General features: G+C 37.9%; 1 protein-coding gene across 2 annotated transcripts in view; it reads right to left on the bottom strand.

The window, feature by feature from the left end:
• Positions 1-18,143, bottom strand: part of PRKDC (protein kinase, DNA-activated, catalytic subunit) — a gene marked incomplete at its 5' end in the record, with an annotated part of 84,477 nt that extends 66,334 nt beyond the window's left edge. The window contains 24 exons of one of the 2 annotated variants that reach the window (XR_014183257.1): positions 128-291; positions 1,604-1,694; positions 2,704-2,810; positions 3,243-3,402; positions 3,770-3,889; positions 4,262-4,348; positions 5,291-5,450; positions 6,111-6,226; positions 6,674-6,823; positions 7,109-7,246; positions 7,841-7,890; positions 8,937-9,105; positions 9,985-10,149; positions 10,798-10,944; positions 11,168-11,325; positions 12,323-12,353; positions 12,445-12,500; positions 12,636-12,735; positions 13,409-13,521; positions 14,770-14,878; positions 15,609-15,683; positions 16,733-16,825; positions 17,397-17,473; positions 18,005-18,126. Coding sequence is in view for 1 of the 2 variants with exons in the window: in XM_082044771.1 (XP_081900897.1) it covers positions 128-291; positions 1,604-1,694; positions 2,704-2,810; positions 3,243-3,402; positions 3,770-3,889; positions 4,262-4,348; positions 5,291-5,450; positions 6,111-6,226; positions 6,674-6,823; positions 7,109-7,246; positions 7,841-7,890; positions 8,937-9,105; positions 9,985-10,149; positions 10,798-10,944; positions 11,168-11,325; positions 12,323-12,353; positions 12,445-12,500; positions 12,636-12,735; positions 13,409-13,521; positions 14,770-14,878; positions 15,609-15,683; positions 16,733-16,825; positions 17,397-17,473; positions 18,005-18,143 (2,775 nt within the window). Of the gene's footprint in view, positions 1-127; positions 292-1,603; positions 1,695-2,703; positions 2,811-3,242; positions 3,403-3,769; positions 3,890-4,261; positions 4,349-5,290; positions 5,451-6,110; positions 6,227-6,673; positions 6,824-7,108; positions 7,247-7,840; positions 7,891-8,936; positions 9,106-9,984; positions 10,150-10,797; positions 10,945-11,167; positions 11,326-12,322; positions 12,354-12,444; positions 12,501-12,635; positions 12,736-13,408; positions 13,522-14,769; positions 14,879-15,608; positions 15,684-16,732; positions 16,826-17,396; positions 17,474-18,004 lie in introns of both variants that reach the window. The other variant, XM_082044771.1, reaches the window with a different exon arrangement.
• Between the last annotated feature and the right edge of the window lie 172 nt (positions 18,144-18,315).

The following is an 18,315-nucleotide window of genomic DNA, read 5'->3' as shown; positions in this document are numbered from 1 at the left end:
GTCATCACGAAAGAAGCACATTGCTATCAATGAATTAATTAAAACAGATCTTTCTTAACAAGGAAGACATTATTTTAATTGGTATTTATCAGCTAGCGTAAAAATAAATGCAAAAAAAATTCAATACTTTTGTTTGTCTGTCGCTTGCAGAAAGAGCCAGCTCAGTCACACGAGGCAAGAATAAATCCAAGTAAATGACAGGTTTCATATCTGCAAATGGTACAGCAAAGCTCAGACGCTTCTCAGTGTCCCAGGATACACATTTCTTCATCATCTCTTCTGCAGAAGCAGCTAATGCATTTGAAAACACCAAAACAAAAAAAAAAACAACCCACCAACTTTTACATAATATACACACAAGTATTTCTGTAGCTCAGTCAAAAAAAATCGGTAACCTTCCAACTTCAACTAGATTGCCACAACATGTTAGTGCTTTATAAATTACTGAATGTTACAAGTACCAGAAGTACGTTAGGAGGTCAGTTTTATTTGGACATCCAAACAGATATTTAGCCATCACATGGAAAAAAATAATTGCAGTCAACATTTCAGGAGATAGACCCAGCAGCCTCCAGTTTCCGTGTCTGGACACAATTATAAACTCATAAGGCGCTGAATCATACATGGGTAAGAACTTTTGACTCCTACTGTTACAAACAATTCCTGAAGATCAGTTCAGACAAGCAGATCTAACATAAAGACTCCTGCAGCTGTACAGAGAACAACAACATTTATGACTATGTCCTCCAAGGAAAACTGCCACAATCACTGCCTTTTCTCTCTATACGCCCGTATTTATTAATTTGGTTAACAAAGTCTGACCACGCTTTGTATTTGATTTCCAGGGAATAATGTTACTTTCCCCCATATTTCTGAATTAGCAATAGCGAAGTACTTAGCGGAAACACAATTGATTGTAAAGGCAGAAGAAACAACTCTAAGCGCTAAAATAGAAGAATAATACTTCTTTACAACTAGATTAATTTTTAGACTAAATTTTGTGCTGAATTTATCCCTTAAAACTCACGGTCAGGTACTTACAGTATGTTTTCCCATTCTAGTTTAAATTTGATTTAATAATTAAATTATAAAGCTTATTCACAGACTGAACAAACAACAGAAAACTTTTTTTTGAGGAGGCACTCAAACAGAGCTCTGCTACCTAAACCTACTGAATGCATGGTGAATCTTAATTCATAAATAAATAACTCAGCTGTTTTTTGCAGTTCTGCAAAACTGGATTAAGTGGGAATTGTAGAAAAGAGGTGGAAACACATATTGAGTTGTGACTTGTGGCAAAGTTTTAAAACGGCTTTGCAGAGAGGGGGCAAAGGTGGGGAATAAATAAAACCATATAATCCCAATGCATATAATTTTTGCCTTTAGCTGAAGTTTTCTATAAATTTTTTGCATTCCATACTTTTCCCTCCTAAACTCCAAAACTGAATAAAAGCAATTTTGTTTAAACAAGAGCAATCAAAACCAGCTTTCCTTGAAAAGCTCATGCATTCCTGTAAGGTGATGTTGTGACTTCACTGAAATCAACTTTCGAGAGACAGCAGATGCATGTAAACATTTTTATTTATGCTCACAAGACACTCACCTGTAATTAAGTTGTGGTTGATTTGCCCTCCCAAAGATCCAAGAAGGCGTGCAACTCTAGCCCTTACTGCTTCCAAAGAGGAACTGTCATCCTAAATAACTCAACAGATTTGTATTAGTGAAGGAAGAGTTACTTCTATATATTAAAAAAACTTGGTTTACATAGTAAATGCAGGTTTAATTAACATATTAACACATAGATAAAGAAGCTGTGGTGAGGAGAACTACATCAAATGAGAACAGTTTTAATCCCATCAGAAAAAGAGGGGAAGCATATTCATCACATTTTGTGGCCTTTCAGTTGCCATTTCTCGAGTAAAGGTTAAAATTTTATCATCACAGTTAACACACACCTACATAATAATGTAGTAGTCTAAAAAATGGAAAGAAATATGAAGTAAAAATTACGCTTTTCCTGTGCTTTAATCCCAGAATTTAAAGTTTAGATCCTGTATCTATAGGTAAGCAGTCAGCCAATTTTCATAAGTCTCATTCAGCCCATAAAATTCACTCATTTTGCTAAAGACTGGGGGGGGGGGGGGGGGAATAAATATATATATATATACAAATAACTATTAATTTCATGCCCAAAAAAGGTCTATTCCAAGCTAGTTTGCACAGTGGAATATAAAAACAAAACTACACTTATTTTAAGCTACTTGAGAAGCCACTGGTCAAAATAATCAGTATGATTGACTTCTAAAACTATGGAACAATACAAAAGTTAGTTAAAAAAACAATAAAAAGCTACATATTCACAAAATTTACATAGTGCACCCTTTCTAAGCTTGGATCTGATTTTAGGTGTAAGGAGTTAAATTGTTGTTTGCACAATATTTCAGTTGGGCAGCGATGCAGACTTATAAGATTTCTTCAGTTCCATTTCCCTGCTTTATTTCCATTCTCATCCTAAAATATAAGAACTTTCCAGCTGTGCTGGTGTAACAAATCCTCTTTGAGCCACACTGCAGTGTGCAACTCACTGAACTATCTAAGGTAGAAACAACCCTCAGGAAAAAAAGCTATATATGTAAGAAACAAAGAGAAACTGAGGGAGATGATTAACTCACATTTAGTTCTAAAAAGAATCAGTGTTCTTACCCATGAAAAAGTCTTTGCTTTTCTTAAACGCTGTATCACAACTTTGTTAAATCCCTTCTGGGCTGCTCGAGAAAGTTTCCTTATTTCCCAGTTATCCTGGGATTCAGCTGATGAACAAAAAAAACAGCATATTAATAAAAGCTTATTTTACCTGCACCTCATGCATCAACTCGTATTTTCTTTAATAAAACCCACCTTGGTTTTGCCCCTCAGTTTTTATTTTAATGTGACAATTATTCTTTCATTTTAAATCTTCAAGTTAAGGAAGTCTCTATTAGTGAAAAATCAGCTGATTTATGAATACAAAGGACAAATCATCAAGAAGTGGCATATAAAATTGCTACAATTCATGGTTGTTCAGCAGTAATAAATCCTATTTAAAAAAAAGGTGAATTTTTGAATGTAAAAGAAATTACATTGTTCCAATCACTAGAAACACAATATAGACAAAAAGTAGGTCACATTCGTGTCTCTAGGCATAACTATGAAAAATTTATTTTCCTCTCCCTCAAGACTAAAAAACTATTGCCTGTAGGTACCTGTAGACGCAGAGCTTTTCAAATAACCGTCAAGAAGAGGCAGAACATCCTTGTAGTAAGGTTGCATTATGTGTCTGGGGATGTGAGCTGACCAGTCCTCTAAGGCATCCAGTCCCAGATCGGCCATTGGGGTACAGCTAAGGCCCAGCTTAAATGCATTCTACATGTCAAATATAAAACCATCAGTCTTTCATTTTTAATAACTGCTATAATTTAAAGGGAAAAAACATATTTGCAAGCATTTAACATATAATACATCTTCCTTCTTAGTAACTTTTGCCTGCTTAACAACTCACTCAGGATCAGCACAGGAGATACGTATTATATTGCAACACTGGCACTAACAATGGTAAAGTCTGACAATTTACTTACTTATCCATAAATTCAAGTCATTTGTATTCTATGCCACTGAAGATAATGCAGAGCTTAATGGTCATCTTACTTGCTTAACAGGATACAAACTTTGCTCCAGAATTTTTGTATGTGCTTTAGAAAAGAAATGCAAACTGTACATCACTTTGACCCACCTGCAGTGCAGGAATATATGCTTTGATATCAAGCATGATGATGTCGTGTGGTAAAGAGAGCAAAAAATTCAGACAGGAAGCCAACAACTCATCCTTATACTGTTTCATTTTTGCTGTAACCTAGAATTGAGATAAATAGGTCAAGAACAATCATAAACTTTATAAGATCTTGATTTGGCTATATCAATATCCATCTAAAATACACAAAACCAACATTAGAAACTCATTCACCCGCAGATGGTTACCAGGAAGTATTTAATGCACAATTATACACTAATTTTGCAATTGTAAGTCAATAAGTGACAAAGATGCCTCTTCCGACATTAAGTAAAAAACATTCAGAAAAACAACTTACAGTCCTGCTATGTTGCATAATTCCAAAAGTCAGACTACTTCCACCATATATGTAAGATTTCTCAGAAGGTATAAGTTTGATTGAGTCATTTATGCATATATTCAGACTAAGAAAGTTAACCAAGCAAAATAACTTACCTCTTTTCCAAACTTTGCAAACAGTGCAAAGCAAGACCTTTTTTCTGGGTCTTCAGGACATTTTCTGACACTCTGTGGACTGACACCCTACCAAACAGAAAACACAAGTCAACAGCGTTAAAAAATGTAGTACAGGTTACAAACATGAACTACAAGTTGAATAAATACACTGTCTAATATGGAATCTGCATCAGTGATAACGTGAAACATATGTTTGTTCCCTCGAAGTTTAGAAACTAACGCTAACACCATCACCTTTTTGGAATACTCTTAGTATTACCCCAAATGAGCAAGATACATAGGACGGAAAAATAACTTTCCAATGGCTTAATTTTCTTCTCCTTGCACTTCTATCTAACAAATCATAAAAGAAAAAAAGAAAAAAAAATCCTAATAGTGGACACCCAGATTGCAAGAATGCAGGTGGAATAAGAAAACAGCAATTCACAACACCATCTACAGTTGAAGCATTTATATCAGTAAGTTCCCAGATTCCCTTCACTTGGTGCTGTCACTAGCAGTGACAGGGTCAGTCCTGGACTCTGTGGTGGGCTACACACGATGGGATGAAGAACCGCCACTTCACAACAGCTTCCATACCGCAAATGGTGCATCTACCAAGAGAGCATCATATTTCTGGTAGAGATCAGTGAGTGGAACGCAACTATACTCCAGAAGTTGAGTAATTAGCCCATTCGCATTTCTGCTGTTCTGGTCAGATTGTTTCTGATACCCAAGCTATCTTCCGTACTGCCTGCACTAAAAGGGTGTTTCCCATCTCATCCAGCTCAAGATTTCAGAAAAATCACTACACATGGACAGTGTCTCTTCAGAAACTGGGCTTCTCATCTAAATTTTTACTTTCTCTGTGCTTGTGACTACAGAGGCAAAGGATGCAACAAACACTTGAAACAACCGGCTAACACTTTCAATGAACTATTTTCCATTGTGCATAAAAAACTTACATATAAAGAACTGCATCATCATTAATACAACATGTTACACCTTTCTTAGGAAAAGAGATCTCACCTCGAAGTATTTTATTTTCTTGGCAATTTTCATCGTAACAGAAAGCAGCTTGTAGAATCCACTAATGAGAGGTAGTCTCGTTGAATGTATAATAAGCTTGTAACCAAAGGAATATACCCACGGGTTAAAGTATTCAACATGCTTCTCTGGAAGTATCTCTCTAAAACAGATGAACAAAAAACATAAAGAAAACAAACAAAAACAACAACCAAAAAACCCACCCAAAACTGAATAATATATTTAATTTTTTTAATTTTTCAAGTCCATGCAGGAAAGATAATTATTGTTATAACAGAGCAGCTCCAAAGACAGTGAGAGAATAGTGACATGCTGCCTTGTGAGGTATTGGAAGACTTTTATTTTGCTTTACAGTGCAAAGCCATTTCTTTCTCATTATTAAATTTCTATAAACACAGATACACACGTTTCATTACTGAGACATACTGCAGTATTGCTACGGGAAAGAGACTGGACCTTCACAGGCAGACAATGCTATACCTTTTACTTAATGCCCTGTACTACTTTATGAAGGCTATTTCTCGTGTCTTAAGTATTTAGGTTACATGGCCAGTATAAAAGTTACAGCATACACTAAAAGACAAACCCAAATAACGAAATAAAACTGAGCTGATGAGTGAGGATGTTTTCATTTATGACCCAGATGACTGAAACACACTTACTGTCTTCCTGCTAATTACCTCATGCATTTTGAAATATGGTATACTGTCATCAAGTCAGAAACAGCCATAAATAAATAAATCTCTCATTAAATTTCTTCCAACCACTTTGTAACTTCCGAACTACATAAAAACATAAATACCTGCAGAATTCCACTAGATTTATAAAGGCAATGAAGTCTGTTGGCTTTGTTGGCTGCAGGTTTGAAGCAGGGTCAGAAGTAGGCCCAACCAAAGCACCATCAGTTTCATTTTCATCCTGAAAACAAATATTGAAGCAAGAACACTGGATCTGTGACATCACAGAAAGCATTTACACCTCTTTTTTCAGATAAACAGAGTCTCCTGTTTTTCTAGCTGCTACTAGCTGGTCTGACATAGACAAATGACTAATAATTGACACATCAATAATTCAAAGCAATAATATGGGATGCTTGCTCGTAAGGAAAAAACAAGTAGAAAAATCACGACTACTAGACAACAGAGCAGGCATCACAGATTCTGTGAACTTTTTCCAATTCTGATGTTCTCACCTCCTAATGCTGCAATGTGATATCCAGAAATATGTAGAAAAACATTGACTAGTATGAATATTACGCCAAGGATGCTATGAGAAGCTATATAAGCATAATGGAAACAAAACAGGTAATGTGATTTTGGTTCCCCTACCACAGCAGAAATTAACGGACAACTCATTAGGACTCACCTGTTCATTAACATCCAGCTTCTGAACAGTCAGGTCCAACTTCTCAATAATCTTCAAAATAGATTTTATAAGTTCATCATATAGCAAGCGACTCAAGGACTGCAGCGGTGTATTTGCAGTAAGAAAGTTTTCATCTTCAAAAACACATTCCTTTGTAAGAGGAAAAAGTTCACATTTCAAAACACCAATGAGAATTATTCTTTGAATTTACAACCAAGATTTGAATGATTCAGAGAACTTGGCTTTAGATGTCCCTTGGGTATGGAAGCCTGAATTCACCTCTGTTTAAATCATTTATCAGTCACAAAATCCAACTAAATCCAGAACACAGTTCTTCTACAGCATGACATTTGGAAAAAGTCTAGGGTTAGAAAAGCAGCAATAAGACTCAGGATTACTTTTCCTTTTGTAATTCCATGTTAACTATGCTTTTACCTTCATTGTGTCACAGTTCAGTAGACTTCTAAAGAGATACAGATAGTCCTTATACGTTGGTACTTTCCACCTCCCTGTCTCAACCTCTGCAGCTTCACGTGAGTCTTCGGATCCAGAAGTTCCTTTTCCAAAAAAATCCTGAAAAGATAGTATTTTTCAGAAACACTGCATATGCACGTACCTGACGCAAGCCAAAATACAATGTAAAATTACTTTTGCAGGTAGAAACATGAAATGTTTTGCTGTCTCATTTAACCAATCTGAAAAGAACACAAAGCTTCCAGCTCCTTTCAAAAAATCTCTAAAGCTCTTCTCCTTCCAGTGGTCAGTTATTTGAGAAAATCTGTAGCTAGCCTGCTGAACAGGATTAAAAAGCTTTGAAATCCTCTCTTAACACAAACAGCCAGTAAAACTTCTAAAGTGTTCAAAATCTGCTAAGCGGGAAGAGAGATGGATTACAACCTTCTTTGTTACATACAACTTGAGCAAACAAGAAGTGCAGAGAACAAAAGTGTATTTCCTGTCATTTTTTCATTCAGTACAAGAGGCACAACCTCATTATTCTGAGCATATATAGAAGAACACAGACTAATTACAAGAGGGTCACAATTCAAAATGAACAATACTATTTTTGCTTCCTTGGGCCTTCCACTGTTTACTGGGTGAGATCTTAAAGAATTGATATGTATAGCCTAGGAAGCTAAATGAAATATGTTTAAACAGTCACTTTACCTTCGAAAATGTGATTGGCTTGGAGAAGATTCTGATTAATCCCTGATGTACTGAAACAAAAAAAATTGCCTGAACAGACTTAAAAAGGCACACCATCCATATCACTCATTATGCTAGCAATGAATTAAATCAGTTTTCTGTTTTCTATATTCTGTCGAGATGAGGGACAAACAAAAGAATACAAATTTTTCTTTAATGACAAATACAGGCAAAACCAGAGCGATAACTCTAGGATGTTTCACAGGGAATCAGTTTTGAACCTGCTTCTTATTTTTTCTCACTACTGCTTTGACCTTCCCCTGAGTCTCAGTGCACTGATGATCAAGGCATTGCCCATAATGCCCGTTCTGGAAAAGGCAAAAACTCCCAATGACTCTCACGGACACAGGCTTAGGATTTCCATTCCAGCACGGTGCTTGGCTGCACCACATCCCTAATCAAGAACATGGAAAACAATGAACATGCCACAGCAACAGAGAAATGCCACTCGAAATAATTGAAAGAAACTACAAATAAATTCTGAAAATCATTGTGAAGAGATGTCAGCATGCTGGAGGCTACTAGAACTGTCATCTACCAATGCTGACACTTTCATCATCACATTCACTGAACTGTATCTCACTAATCACACATTTGGAATTGTTATTATTACTACATACAAGTTCCAGAGGATAAAAGGATCGCAGTTCTAATAGAGATGACACTTGCTCTACCTTCTATGATATTTTGTAGGGGTAACTGAAAGAATATTGAACAGATTTTTGTACATTTTTCAGTGAAATCCCTTTCTCTCCGCAATATTCAGAACAAGAATGTCTTATGTTTAAACAGATTATCACGAAAATGTGTCCTTCTGGCCTTGATGATAGCTATTCTGTCATCCAAAACAGTTAAATGTATTCCCTAAGTGACTTAACAATGGATACTGAAAGTAACACAATGAGAACCCAAAACCTCCATTACTAGAGGACAGGAAAAGCTTCATTTTTGACTCCAAATGGCTATTTCACATCTCTCTCTCAGAAACATTTACTCAATTTAGGAAAACAAAACAAACCACCAAAAAAACACAACAAAGTTAATATTGCAGACTCACCCACAGTGCTAATAAAACTCCAGAGAACTGGACCTTTTCCTGAGAGGGCTAGAAATACCTTTATTATAGATCTGCAACAGACTAACTGCATTTTTTCACTGTGCTGTGGAAAGCTATTGATCTGTAGCACAACCAGATGTTCCAGAACCGGAGTGTATACTTCAGGAATCTGGAAGAAATAAAAACAAAACCCCCCAACATGTGAACACAATGATTATAATTCAGTATCAACATGAAGAATTATGCTAAATTATTTCAGCATCACGACCTGCTCTGAGAACAATAAAAGACTAAGTAAGTGAATACTTTTAGATATTTAAAAAACCCACCCAACCAACCAACGCCAAAAAATGAAAAGACCCCAAACAAAACAAACATAATAAGAAAGTTTCCTGGAACACATTCTGGAAAGTAGCTCCTGGATGAATTAGTGCTTCATGCTTCAGTGGAACCAGTCTTAAGCTTATTAGAAAAGTACCAGTTTAATTAAACAATAATAACACAGCAGTATAATCAGTTGATCCTTAAAAATCTGGAAACAGATTGTAAGAGAAAGTCTTGTCTCCATCCCAGCCTTACTTCCCACATCCAGCTATGAGACCCAGAAAACCCTCAGTAGAACTCAGAAAGTGTAGCACCACAGGAAAATCAAAGTATCACCCCCAGAGAACATGCTAAGTATCAGTACCAAAAGAAAAAGCAGCAATACAGTGGTATAAATCACATAAAAAGGTAAATCTACATCCAGATAAATAGCCTTTCCTAAAATAAATAAAAACCCATTTACATTTAGCCATCATGGTTTTATTACGATGCATTGTAGAATTTTATTTAGTATATTTTGTGTATTTTCTTTATTCAAATAAAATCTAATAAAGTATTCTCTTGATAGCTTTCCCATCCCCCAGGAGCTAAAAGTCATCCCATTTCAGATAAAGAAACACCTTCTAACATAGGTAAATTCACAGCTATTACCCTCTTATACATCCCTAGCTGCATTAATAAGACAAAAAAAAAAAAAGACTGGTACTTCTAATACTTCACTTACTGTATCTATATGGAATATCACGCTTGCAATGGACTGGAGGAAACTTGGTAGTTGATACAGATGGTCATCTATTGTTTCTGCTTCTGTGAGGTACATTTGCTTACAACGCTGAAGGAGCTCAACATACATGTCGTCAACATCCTTAGAATGTATAGCTTTACAGGGCTTACAAAGAGGAAATAAAATATTGATTTAGCAACTTTGTACAGGCAAGCAAACACAGGCTTGTAGCACTAAACCCCAGCCAAGTCTTCATTGAAACATAATAAGAACAATCTTATAAATTTTTCCAGGAACTCAATATAACTGAATAAACTAAATTTAAGTATTCTACTTGCTACATATATGAGAAACATGGTTATTTGCAATAAAATAATAGTTCAATGATGAAGTGTAATTTACCATAATAGTAGTTAGACTTCTAGTGACGTGATTTCAAACCCAGCCTGGAAACCATGGAGTTTGGCTGCAAATATCTTAAATATGGCATTATGGATACTAATATTCACTTATATTTCGGGCTAGCTGCACTAAAGTAGTAAGTGCCTTATCTTAATGTGGCTTAACCAATTATCATTCACAACCTACTACTATTTAACATTTAACCCAGCAGCTCGTTTTCTGAACTTTTATTGTGCTGGATCTGTACAAGCAGAGGATAAAGACCAGTCTTAAACTAATGAACAAGTGGAAAGCATCTCAAACAGTAGCATTTACACAAGCAGAGTAAAATTGTAAAATGAATATTATATGAAACCTAGCTTTAAATCCATTCAGTATATTGCTTTATGAGAAAAAGTTTCCTGCACATACTGCTGCAAAGAGCCCATATCCACGAATGGCAATGGACAACTCTTTGTTGCTTGAATCCATTCTTCTGATGATTGCATAGAACTGCTCCATGAAGAACTGCAACTTGTTCTTGTGTAGCTCTGCATCCTGAGCTATCATTAAAGAAATCTGTAAAGCATATCAAATTATTGAAATTTTTCTAGAAGCATGAAAAAAGCCACAAAAACCCTGCAGTGTCTTAAAAGATACCTAGGTCATAGTATGAAGCACTTCAAACAAAACAAGTATTTGTTAAACGGATTCACTGAACTTTCCAGCACAAAAATATCCCCACTATTTCAAGAAATTTGACTTCGCTTTAGTCTCAGAGATCCCAGTGAAGTTACAATACCTGCTTGAGGAATGAATCTAGTGCAGAATTACTGGTTTTCTTCAGCTCCTGATTTGTGTGACCGCACCATTTCCACATTGCTTCAAAGAGGGAGACATAGTTGTCCAGGAGCAAGGCACCAAACTGAGCAGCATGCCAGACGAACAGCTGTAAACCAGCTGCAATTTAAAACCAATTCTCATTAAAACCCAGACTTACATTGCACTTTTCATAAGTCCAGGTTAGGACTTCAGTTAGGTATAGCTACCATGACTGGAGGGGATAAAATGTATTCTTCTAGCCATTACAGTATTAGCTTCCAAACATTAAGAACTTAAAAATAACCCTCCAAAAATCCTCTTTTAAAATGCACACTACTATGGAAAGAATAGCTGTGTTTTGAAGTGATTTACATTAACAGTGAAAAAGAAACAGACTCCACTGGTTACAAATAATAATGCTAAATCACATAATTCACAGGGCTTGGTTTCTGTGGTCAGTATATATACTCAAGGCCCCATCTCCACCAAACTGTGATGCAGACCAATAAAGAATTGAGAATATAGATAATTTCACAATCTCAAATATAAGCATAAATTAAATTTCAAGATCCTTAATGAATTAATGTTTTCATTAGCAGACTGTCTTTAAAGAGGGTTTTATCCTTTACAGTTGCCTTGGGCAACTGTACCCAGACCTTGCATTTTTGCAATTTCTACATAAGCCACTCACATTTCACAGGCCAATTTCTCATTTTCTTCACGAACTTCATTTGTTCCCAATTTTCTTGCCCTTCTTCCAGTGAAATTCCCATTTTCTTCCTTTAACCCAGTCCACCATCTTCTGTTTTCTCTGAATTTACTACATTCCTCTTGTTTCTACTCCTGCTACATTCCCTTCTCATACCAGGGTTTTCCACCATTCCAGGGGAGCAAATGGCATCAAGTATAATGCTGCTGTTCATAAGATGATTACACCTTGCCTAGTTTAACCAAACACATTTAACTCTTTAGACTCCAACTTAAAATACACCAGCTTTGCCCCCGATCAGCTTAGGAGACTGAAGACTAGAGCCATCCAAAGACAGCCAGTAGAGAATAAACAGCTCCAGACAGAAGAAACCCTTTTATGTACAGTATCCACCTCAGTATGAATTGAGATAATTTACAGTCTTACCTAGATGTACTGCGTATCGCTTCTGATCAACCTGTAATATCAGAAAAGGTTTGTCACATGTGGTTTATTCTTCACCAGGGCTAATTCATTTATGCGGAACAATTAACACGTGGCAGATTTACCTGTGGATTGATTGCCCTCATTGCAAAATCAAAAATCTCCTTCGCAGTCTGAGGATCTGTGAAACAATCCAATATTTCACTACTGACATACAAGAGGTAGAGTGAAGACAAAGTGGTGCTGCTTGTTGGCTGTATAACGGCAAGAATATATTGAACTGTGTAACTGTCTTTCACATAGAAAAATAACATACCTTCATCCACAGACTTAGTAAAGTTGTACATGAGTGCAGCCAGGCCCCTCAGACACCCTGCTACAACTGGTAGCTTGGGTGCCCTTGTAGCTGATGTCATCTAAAAAAAAGTGGGAATTGAAAAAAGTATTACCCTCAAGCTAAGATAAATTTACACCAAGGCTTCCCAGCTCCTAGAAGTGTAGATAAAATAACACGTTCCAACTTAATACAGTTAAATCAGCAGCCACCACTGTGAACACAAGTCCACAAAAACATCTACTACTCAGAAGTCTTGTATCATCTGGGAGGGAGCTTAACTACAGAAGTGTAAAAAACCCTTGATAAGCATGAAATATGTTCCACTAAGATTACCACGGAAAAACTTAGCACACACTAGTGTCTTAAAAGTGCAGAATATAGGAAAGTGAAGTTCAGTGAACGGTGATATTTACCTGAAGTGTATCTTGCAGCTAGTAGAGCCAAAATCAGAAACTACCAGTGTATAGAAATACAACTTTTCTTGGGTACTACTGCAATGATCATCACGTGCCACTTATTCTCGCAGTACATTGGTTAATTCATGGTCACTGATGGCCTTGAGATTTTACTTTGAAAGATTCTCAGAACCAGAGAAAACAAACTTTAACATTCCTTAAGGAAGCACTTATGATTGTCCAGTTAGATTCCTACAAATTGTACTCATGGCGATAGTATTCCAACATGCAGTGCTACACACATCAAAGGCAAAAAACAAAGTAATGTAAGAGTCTGAAAAGAAATTCCAATCATACCTGTGTTTTAAGCTCTCCCAAATATGCTCGGAATAGTTTTTCAGAATTGTTGATCATGTCACTAGGCTGGACCTGTCCCAAAACTCCCAAAAGCTCATAAATCTTCTCCAGTACTAAAAAGTAATTTAATATTATTAAACATTAATTACTGAAATCATTACTTTGGCATTTCCATTACAATTCCTGTATGACTTGCAACCATATAAAACTGAGGATTTTAACTGGTGATCAGCATGTGGCAAAGACATCTCTTTATGATGTACATATGTATATCTATCATACTATGATGCAAAGATGCATCCTTGTCTCACATCAGTAAGTTAAACACATTTACTCTTTTCAAACATGGCTTAGAAAACTGATTAATAAAGGCCATATTGACTGAGGAAGCATTTACCACTAATCCAAGCTTGCTGCTGGCCTTGAGGTTATGTCGGGCCTCTTAAGTACTACCAGAGTTAAGGTCAACAGCTCACAGAAGGCCTGAGTTCAGACTAAAGGGTTCTATGCAGGCACCGCAAGTTTTGTAAGGGCTAAACCTGCCAAGCCAAGATTTCAGCTGCAACTAGCCACGACCATCAAACTAGAGCTCACATTAGTAAGCTTAACACCATCAAGAACATAATCCGGCAAGATAGGAACTAATGAGCTCACATTAGGAGACACAAACGTATTAACTACCACACTAAAACTACTGCTCTGAGGACAAAAAACTGGATGGGGTTGGAATAAAGTTATGAATAGCTTTAGCAACCGAGCTCAGGTTCACATAAACTTTGACAGGGATGGGCAGCCTCTGTTTTTGAGAAGAGCACCCACTGGAAGGACCAGGACCACTCTTGAGTCTCAAGGTTATACGGGTATGTGTTATATGGGTATAGTTATAAAACAGGTGTAAGGGGAACTCCAAAGGTTCAGCTACACCAGGTTGCACTGAACCTGGGGAGAAAAAAATATTCTAGTATTCTGGCAAAGTTAAGTTGGTTAATGAGAAGAAAGCTGGAAGTACTTTCAAGATTTAGGCATTCAGGATCTAATAATAACAGATTAGACATACAAATACTCTCTTGTTGGAAATCTTAAGACAGATCTATGCTTCAATTCAGTATGAACTGCCACCATCAAATTACATTACATGATCTCTCCTGCATGTTAGCTCATATAAATCTCCTAAGAAAGAGCTAACTGCACGTTCACAGTCAGAAGACCTGAACACATTTTACTAGCTCTAAAACATGACAGCCACCATCTTTAAACACACTTGCCTGAGCTATAGCAATTATACATTTCCATGGGGTATCATCCAACAAAAACTGAATGTAAATAAAGCAAAGGACATTGACAGAAAAGCTAAAGCCTACCTGTATCTGGAATTTTACTTTTTGTGGCAAGCTCCCCATAAAATTTATTAAATATCTCCCCAACTTTCATTTCTTCCATCAGACAGGAACGTTGTAAACTTCGGAGCAACTACGATAGATTAATAAAAAAAGAAAAAAATTAGGAAAATAATTAATATCACTACCACAATCCTACTTGATGTAAATAAAAACACAGTTCATATGTGTAGCTTCAGCTTAGGTATGTTATTCAATGAAAGAGATTTAAGGTGACTGGTCCAGGCAAGAGAATTGGCATGAAATCTACTTTAACAACAAACTACCTTTCTATATATGTAGCAGAATAAATCAAAAGGTAGCTTTGTTTCTCATAAGCAAAATCTAGTAGGTGCAAAAGCATTTGCAAAACAAGGATCTAATGCATTCTAAGGAAGCACATTATGAAATTACTGTCTCACACAGTAATAAAACTTCAGGAAAAAAACCCTTCTCCACACCTTTCATATACAGTGCCTAACGTAGTATATAAAAATACTATGTATCAATGTATAACGTTATAAAGTAAGAATACAATTGACTAAACTGGGAGAAGACCTGCAACTGCCCCCAACACAGCTGTGTCTTGATGAAGCAGATGAAGGAAAGACATGCTCACATCTAAGCAACCTACTGCAGGAATATCAATGACAATCTGTAGTTAAGACATGTCTCTTATTAACATCTAAATACCACACTATCACTATTCTCTTGCTACTACTGAATACAGGTTTTCTGCATAATATAGCACAACTATAGTAATACAAGATATTTTCTACTTTTTCTATAATAGAAACAAGAGCGATTTATAAAACACATTTTACCTTAATCAGAAGTTCCAGAGCTAGGATTTTACATTTTGCTGCTCTGTCTTTTGTATAAACACTAACACAAGTTTTCTAGATGGGGAAGAAAACTGAGATTGTAATACTTGTAAGCAGAGAAGGGAACTCAAAGGTAACAATGCATTATTCATCCACCTCTTTAAAGTATCTGTTCCTAACAAGTTTAAGGTTTTTTAAAAAATACTAGAATAAAAATATTCAGTCCTGAAAGCAGCTTCACTGACAACACTGCAGCCCTGTCTGACATAACAATAAAACCCAGCTCAGGCAAAGAAAGTGCAGTTTCTGGAATAAAAGGCACATATAGCAGATTTTCTGCCTTGTTTTCTTACAAAACATTGCTACTAATTTGAGATCAGAAAGTGCAGAGGTGCAGTCAAGCATTACTATGCAAAGCAGTATTGTTCAGCAATCTAGACTCAAGGAACCTCATTTTTAGAGGTATTGTAGCTTCCACCAATTTCTCTATATACTGCAAAAGTAACAACTCAGCAAGAAAAAATTTTAAAAATCGGTATTTAAAATTAACCACCACCTATAGAAACACTTAAAATATTACACCTAAAGTATTATTTTAGTATGTATAAATTAAAAGTTATAGTTATTATCTTTCAATATCAGTAACTTTTTTCAAAATTAATATCTATTGTGTTTTATAAAGATAGAATCATTTTGGTTGGAAGAGACCCTCAGGATCGTTGAGTCCAACCATTAACCTTACTCTGGCACTAAACCATGTCCCTTAGAACCTCATCTAAACACATTTTAAATCCCTCCAGGGATGGTGACTCCATCGCTTCCCTGGGCAGCCTGTTCCAATGCCTGACAAACCCTTCTGTGAAGAAGTTTTTCCGAATATCCAATCTAATGTTGGTAAGCTGATAAAATTAAGCCTATCTTTCAAGAAACAATTCCACACTTCTCTGTTGTATTAATTACACTTTATGTCGACCAAGTTATTTCAGCTCCGACAAGAACACAAGATGGCTAAAGCAGATTGGGAGGCGTGAAGAATAGTTATGAATCTGTTAAGGTATGAGACCCACCAGAATTGTTTCAACCATTTGACAAAGACTTTTAGGAAATAATTTTCCTTTACTCACCTTAATATTACAGGCATAAGGATGAACTTTATCACCAACTTTTTCCATAAAGACACAAAGAAACTTCAGTGCTTCTTCCCTGCAATCTCGAAACTGAAAAGTAAAAAAAAAAAAAAAAATTTAGTTTTAACGTGTATAACAAAATACGCTGTTCACATAGGACTATTATAGAATCATTTCAGCTGGAAGAGACCCTCAGGATCATTGAGTCCAACCATAACCTAACCTAACCATGGCACTAAACTGTGTTCCTAAAAACCTCGTCTAAACACATTTTAAACACCTCCAGGGATGGTGACTCCACTACTTCCCTGGGCAGCCTGTTCCAATGCCTGACAACCCTTTCTGTGAATAAATTTTTCCTAATATCCAATCTAAACCTTCCCTGGTGCAACTTGAGGATATTTCTTCTCATCCCATCACTTGCTACTTGGGAGAAGAGACCAACCCCTCCATGCTACAACCTCCTTTCAGGTAGCTGCAGACAGCGATAAGGTCTCCCCTCAGCCTCCTTTTCTCCAGGCTGAACAGCCCCAGCTCCCTCAGCTGCTCCTCACCAGACTTGTGCTCCAGGCCCCTCACCAGCTTCATCGCCCTCCTCTGCACTCTCTCTAGTATTTCAATATCTCAACTTTTATCTTAAAATTAAAGTTTACCAACCTACCTCCTCAATGCCGAGAGATCTGTGGATAAAGACGAGCAAGCCGTGCTGCTGGGAAAACACCAGGGACAGGTGCAGCGCTGCGGGGAAGCAAACGAACCGTCAGGCAGGTGGTTTCCCCCGCAGGGCTGGGCGCCCCTCGGCACGCCCCAGCGCCTCGGACGGGACTGGTGCTCCTCACCAAAAAACACACACAACGCGGGTGTTTCTGGCCCCCCCGTGGACTTGTGCTCCCATCTCTGCCCCGGGCCGAGGGAAAGCCGACCTGGGGCGGGCGGGCCGGCAGAGCGGCACGCACCTGAATATTTTTACAGAGAGAAATGGCTACTCGGAGCAAGAGACCGTCCCGCCCCGAAATGAACCTTTTATGTCATGCCAACTCCCCTCGGGTGCCCTGTTGGGCTCAGGAAGCGCGGGCGGAGCCACCCGCAATGCCCAGAGCTCTGTTGTGTGTCCCCAACGTTAAGAAGCCGCCCCTCAAGCTGTGCAGTTGCTGTTTTAAAGACACCAGCGAGGGAACAGCCGACCCGCGCCTCGCTAAGAGCCCCTGAGACCCCACAGACCGCGACCCCACCGCCACCCGCGGCAGCCGGACCGGGCCCAGGGCGCACCCTGCGCGCCGCCTGCAGGGCTGGTGAGGCAGGTCTCCCCCAGGCTGCGGAGCAGGCTGTAGCCGTGCATGGCGGCGCCGGCATCGCCGGGCTGCAGGCAGCGGTGCAGCTGCAGCAGACTCTCCTGGACGCCAGCCATGCTGCCCCAGCCGGCAGCGCAGTCAGCGGCACGAAGGGAGGCGGAGGCGGAAGCGGGCGCGGAGGCGGTGCCCCCCCCGGCGGATCCAACACAGCCAGGCGGGAGGGACACACTCTGTGGCATCAGGACTATTCTGGGCAAAGAATGGAGGCACGATGGTCTAAAGGGTGGT

Source organism: Streptopelia decaocto, assembly GCF_964273445.1.
Source record: "Streptopelia decaocto genome assembly, chromosome: 2".
NCBI classification, from domain to species: Eukaryota; Metazoa; Chordata; class Aves; order Columbiformes; family Columbidae; genus Streptopelia; species Streptopelia decaocto.
Note: the sequence above shows the minus strand (reverse complement) of the source record. Positions and strands in the feature narration are given on the sequence as shown.